The 6,126-nt window shown below is 39.3% G+C and overlaps 1 protein-coding gene across 1 annotated transcript in view; it reads right to left on the bottom strand.

Annotated features, from left to right (window-relative positions):
- The window catches only part of EFCAB3 (EF-hand calcium binding domain 3), a 19,458-nt gene that overhangs the window by 7,570 nt on the left and 5,762 nt on the right, over nt 1-6,126 (bottom strand). The window contains exons 2-5 of the mRNA XM_006770273.1: nt 5,479-5,555; nt 3,513-3,656; nt 2,152-2,223; nt 962-1,082 (exon numbers count right to left, since the gene is read on the bottom strand). Of these exons, the coding sequence (XP_006770336.1) occupies nt 962-1,082; nt 2,152-2,223; nt 3,513-3,656; nt 5,479-5,555 (414 nt within the window). The remainder of the gene's footprint in view (nt 1-961; nt 1,083-2,151; nt 2,224-3,512; nt 3,657-5,478; nt 5,556-6,126) is intronic.

Here is a 6,126-nt window from a genome sequence, read left to right as displayed (position 1 = left end):
TATATTTTTTATTGATTTCAAAAAGGAAGGGAGAGGGAGAGAGACAGAAAGATCAATGATGAGAGAGAATCACTGATTGGCTGTCTCCTGCACACCCCACACTGGGGACTGAGCCCACAACCCAGGCATGTGCACTTGACCAGAAGTGAACCTGGGACCCTTCAGTCTGCAAGCTGATGCTCTATCCACTGAGCAAAACTGACTAGGACCCATTTGACTATTTTATATGTGTAGTTCCTGGGCTCGGGCTTCCTTCCTCTTTCCCAAGACCAACCAGGTAGTTCTTGGCTGGGTAGCTCAGTTGGTTAGAGCGTCATCCTGATATGCCAAGGTTGTGGGTTGGATCTCTTCAGGGCACACACAAGAAGCAACCAATGAGTGCATAAATAGGTGGAACAACAAATCAATGTTTCTCCCTTTCTCTCTCCTCTCCTCCCCGCTCCCAGGAAAAAGACTCATTTGGGTGTGAGAATGCTTCCTCATCTTCCATTCATTTTGTATCTGGCTCTGCTCCACTCCAAAGGCTACTCTGGGAAGTCTGAACTTGCTGTGCCTTCTCTCACACTCAAAGGACCTCTTGAAAGCCCCTCGTAGCTCTAGCATGAACGGGAGTGTTTGTATTTAAACTAGACTTCCAAGCCCACCCCAAATCATCCTTGGAAAAGTCTTATTTTCCTGGGATTCCCTAGCTTAAGGTAGGACAGGCTGAACTTTCTTAGCTGTCTTAGGTCCTTAGAGGGGACTGGAGATGGTCTGAGGTCAGCCTTGCAATTTCAGAGCTGGGCAGTACTGTGGGGATAAAGTAATGAAGTCTCATGTTGTGGCACACGACCATCTGCCCACACATCTCCTCTGTTTTGGAGCAGACCCCGTGAAGTAGAATGTTAGTGAAAGGAGACTGCCTTGTTAATATCCTCAGAGGTGCTTCTGAGAAGGTCCTTTTTGCCCCTTTGTCACTTACCTTACTAATTCTATTATAGCCTTTCTGGGTAAGGCTGAAATCTCTACAAGCTTTGATAGAACTTCAAACAACAGGATCCCTGGGTTGCCAGCAAAATCTAAACACTTGTCTTTTTCTGGAACTATGAAGGGGGAAAAGAGATTCAAAATGCTTTCTGAAAAAAAAAATCATCTATCAAAGAAGTACTAAAACGATAGTCTATTTATTGTATTTACAAAACTAATACCAAATCAAAGGCTTGAGAATTGTAGAAAAACTTTCAACAAATGAAAGGTCATTTTTATTATTGAACAGACAAAATAATCATGGAATTGAAAAAGGGCTCTTAGTTCAATGGCCTCCAAGTAAATATAGTAATACATTTAACACAAACATGAATTATAATTATAATTAAGGACAATTGTCCTGTTCTAGGTAAAGGAGTGGTTGGTAAATATAGCTCTGGCTTGCAGGCAAATCCTTGTTACTATAGAGGTACTTGAAGCAATAAGTTCTGTTTGCGCTAAGAACAGTGCATAGCCTAAGAATGGGTATATTTTCAAAACAATATACAGTGTCTGGAATTTGGAATGTATTTATCCTAGAAAACATGATATGAATAGGATTAGATTTTCCAAGGCACCTGTTAAACTCATAAACAAACCATTAGAGGACTAATAAAAATATTTACTTTCATATTATTTATAACCTTATGTGAGAACATGCTCTCTAACCTCTAGCAGACTCTCCACAGCCCTTGCACTGAGGGCAGAGGCTTCGCCAGGGTGAGGAGGATATTTTGGGGGAACAGTAAATTATGTACACCCAAATTTGCATGAGACAGAGCATTTTTCTTTTTTCTAAATTTTTTTCTTTTATAAAAGGAGTGCCTCTCAAAGTAGCACATGTACTCAGTAAAGAATTAAAATACTATAAAAAATGTATTTTTCTACACCACTGCCTGAGTTCTCTCATTAGAGATAAAAAAAATAGTATCTCCTGGAGAAGGACTTGCTACAGTAAAGTGAAATCTGAAACTGTATCAATTTGCTCAGCAAATACAGTTTGGGAGAAGCAGTACAAAAGTAAGTCACATTCCAGAGTGCACATTCTTGATTTGTCTCCTCAGTGGAGGCTGAAATGAATGATTTTACTATGCAGTGAATTGCAACTACTCCATCTGCTATATATTCCGTAGTATCTCTACTTACCCACAGCTCTAAGGAAGCGGTCCTTATCTGTCAGCACCTTTATAAAGTCTGAGAAATTCACTTTCCCATCTCCTGCAACAGAAATCTAAGCCTCAAAACAAGGATATAAGATGTATTTTAATGATCAAATTATATTTTAAATATAAAAATTAAAACATCATGGGCCATCTAATAGTTAAAATCAGAGCATGTTAGGGTGGGAGATGTGCTCGGGTCTTCTTGAAGTGGTCTTAGACACTAGTCACCCACAGAGCATCGAAGCAATGGTGGGGTGTAAACATCAAACCAGGGGCTCCTAACCACTACAGTCCTATCCATTCACTCTTTTCCTAGAGACTTGCCATTTTGCAAGGAACCCACCCCTGCTTTCCACTCTATACCTCTAACATTTCTATTATTATAACATCCCCAAGTTGTACATTATTTCCTCTAAAATTAAGTGCTATTAGAATCGTGTGTGTGTGTTTCAATGAAAGAAGAGAAAGATTGGGCAGTCAGTGGAAACAAGTGAAGCTTTAACTAACTGGTGACATCGACTCACATGGGGAACTGATGCAAATTGAACAGGGCACTGGCAGCTGGGTGGGGAGAGGTGTGAGAAAATAATATTCTGAATATATTTCCCACACAACTTATCAGTTTGGGCTACTAATCAGAAGGTCAGTATGTGCAAAGAAAACATCTACATGCTCTAAAAATATCAACAAACAGCCCTAACCGGTTTGGCTCAGTGGATAGAGCGTCGGCCTGTGGACTGAATGGTCCCAGGTTCGATTCCGGCCAAGGGCATGTACCTGGGTAGCGGGCACATCCCCGGTAGGGCGTGTGCAGGAGGCAGCTGATGTTTCTCTCTCATCGATGTTTCTGACTCTCTATCCCTCTCCCTTCCTCTCTGTAGAAAATCAATAAAATATATTTTTAAAAAATATCAACAAACATTCTGTGGCATTTGAAATTCAATATAGGTGGGTTGTAATGATGGAAGGAAGATTTGTCGTAATTATGATTCATACAGAAACAAAGGGCTTGGATTTCCTTGACAACATGGCATTGTGAAACTGTCAACGCCTTTGCACCTGTTATTTTAAGGCACTCTCCAAAATGTACATGATGACAGGTAATCTGAATTCAATATTGAAATATGGCAACCACCTTTATCTTCCACACAGGATTTTTCAAAGAAGCATTACATTGATTTCATAACTTGTACACATACCTCACTGATACCCTTAAAGAGAAACCCATACATAGGTACTTTTGGCAAAGAAGTGAGGTTCATTTCTCATGTTCATAAGATCACTGAGAAAAACATATATTTAAGGAAAGCTTTTATGAGAAAAATGAGAAGTTTAAGTACTCACCGTCAATATCAGCATATTTTAATTCATTATAGACATCATGCTTGGTTAGATGCATTCCCACCTTAGCTAAAGTGCACATCATTCCATGAAAATCAATACAGCAGGTTTTATCCTTGGTAAAGAAGTTGTAGGCATCTTGGAAGGCTGGGGAAGTGGAATTAAGTTAGGACAGTTATTCAAGAATACATACATATTCTAATGGAACTAGGACAGACAATACAGTTGATTGGAGATCATGTTCTGAAAATATATTGAGAGAAATGTGAGTACTTAATAGACATTCCTTAAGAAGGATAGTGTCCTTGCATGAGTTTTGAACTGGAATCAACTAGTTGGTGGAAAACCAAACATGTAGGCAAAATGACCTTTGAAAGATGTCCACACCCTAATTATTGGAATCTGTGAACACATTACATTACATGACAAAAGGGATTTTGCAGATGTAATTAAAATAGAGGATCTTGGATTATCAGAGTAAGGGCTTGACCCACTGTTGCTGGTTTGAAGATGTGGGAGGGCAATGTGATGTGGAATGCAGAAGGGACTGAGAAAGGCTCTTGATTGACAGCCAGCAAGGAAATGGGGACTTCAGCCCTACAACTGTACGAACTGAATTCTGCCAAAAACCTGAATAAGCTCAGAAGCAGGTTCTCCTCCAGAGCCTCCAGATAACAGGCCAGGCTGACCAACACCTTCATTTCAGTGTTAAGGCCTGGAGAAGAGGAACCAGGCAGCCCACCTGACTTCAAACCTAGAGAAATCTGAGGTCTGTATGTGTTGTATAGACACAAAGTTTTTTTTCAAAGAAATACTCAATGCATTAACTGGAGCCAAAATTACAATGTAGTTTCTAAAAACAGCAAATGAAGAAATCAACCCAGAACAAAGTATATCCCAAATGGCACCAAAATAAAACATTTCATATCACATTCAAGTGTTAGCATCTTCATGTACAAGAGTGATGAATTCTATAGAGATAACGATACCTGCCTTCTAATTGTGTCTAAAGTTTACACCTTTCTCCCTTAATGAAAGGAAGGCTTCTCTAGGGCTGGAACCATCTCTAACTTGTTTCTATTTTTCGTAGTATTTTGAGCATGTTAGTAGGCATTCAGGCATTAATGCAGCTTCATCAACAATTATTTATTGCATACCTTCTAGGTGCCAGGGGCTGCTCTAGGTGCCGAGGAAACATTTATGCACCAAACAGAAAAAGATCTCAGCTCTTTCATAAATATGTAAATTAGAGAATATGTTGGAAGGTAGTAAGTGCTATAGGAAAATGGAAAAGTAATGTAAGGTCAAGGGACTGGGAGTACCAGGGATTGACGGATAGGTTGCTTGTATTAAATAGGTGAGTGGGAGTGGATATCTGAGAGAAGAAAGAGCTAGAGCAAAGGCCCTAAGTTGGATGGGCCTGGCATGTTCCAGGAGCAGCAAGGACGTGAGTGTGGCTGGAGCAGAGTAAGTAAGAGGAGAGGAGGAGTAGGAGAGGTCAGAGAGGTAATGCACATGTAGGCATGGTTATGTTTTAAAATTTATTTTAAATTTTACATCATATTGGTTTTAATTTGAAAAAATCTTAATTGACTTGAGAAGACGGATTGATTTCAGAGAGGAAAGGGAGAGGGAGAGAGAGATAGAAACATCAATGATGAGAATTGATCCTACTGGGATCTAGCCCACAACCCAGGCATGTGCCCTGACTGGGAATCGAACTGTGATCTCCTGGTTCATAGGTTGATGCTGCAACTAACTGAGCCACCTGGCTGGAGTGGAAAATGTTTACTTGAAAATAATCCCCCTTCCTTCCCACAAATTAGATATTGAATTAAATTTTCTCTCTCTCAAATAACAGGGTACAGTAGATAACCCTTGAAATTCCTAATCTCTCAGAGAAAAAACTTATCAGATATATTAAGGGGCTTTTGTTTATGTTTTCATTTGGGGGAATGATTCTCTTTACCTTGAATTTGTGAAGCACTCAACTTCCTTTCTTTGTGCCCTAATTGGCATGGGAAAGATCCTGGTAAAACTTTATCCCTGAGAAAAGATGTGAAAAGATTGAATACATATTTGAAACGAGCAAATATTAGTTCCATTCATCAGTTTTTGCTGACTGGAATGATTGTAAGCATCACAATATATCTACAGTCATACCATCTAAGGGACCTGTTAGTCACTTGCCAGAAGCTACAGGGTGGACAGTGAGAAAATGTTGGCACCGAGGTCCAATTCCCTCTGTTCTTTACTTGCCCATCACCCTTACCCCCTTAAAAATATCTGATTTTTTTCATTTTACAAAAGAGGAAACTGAGGCTCAAAGAGAGTAAGTGGAAGACCTGGGACTCCAACAAGGTTTATCTGACTCCAAAGCTCAAGAATCTAAGCCTTATACTATTTAAGCTGTTTCAAATTTTTAACTAGTTTAAGTAATCTTATGGTGAATATCCTTATAGCAAAAGTTTGTATCCATGATTATTTTATGACTTTAATTGCCAAATTATATTTTTTACCAGCATATGAGAAACTAGAGGTAGATCACTCTCTCTCTCTCTCTCTCTCTCTCTCTCCATATATATATATATATATATATATATGTATGTGTATATAT

Source organism: Myotis davidii, unplaced genomic scaffold, assembly GCF_000327345.1.
Source record: "Myotis davidii unplaced genomic scaffold, ASM32734v1 scaffold684, whole genome shotgun sequence".
Lineage (NCBI taxonomy): Eukaryota > Metazoa > Chordata > Mammalia > Chiroptera > Vespertilionidae > Myotis > Myotis davidii.
This window is presented reverse-complemented; position numbering and strand designations above follow the sequence as displayed.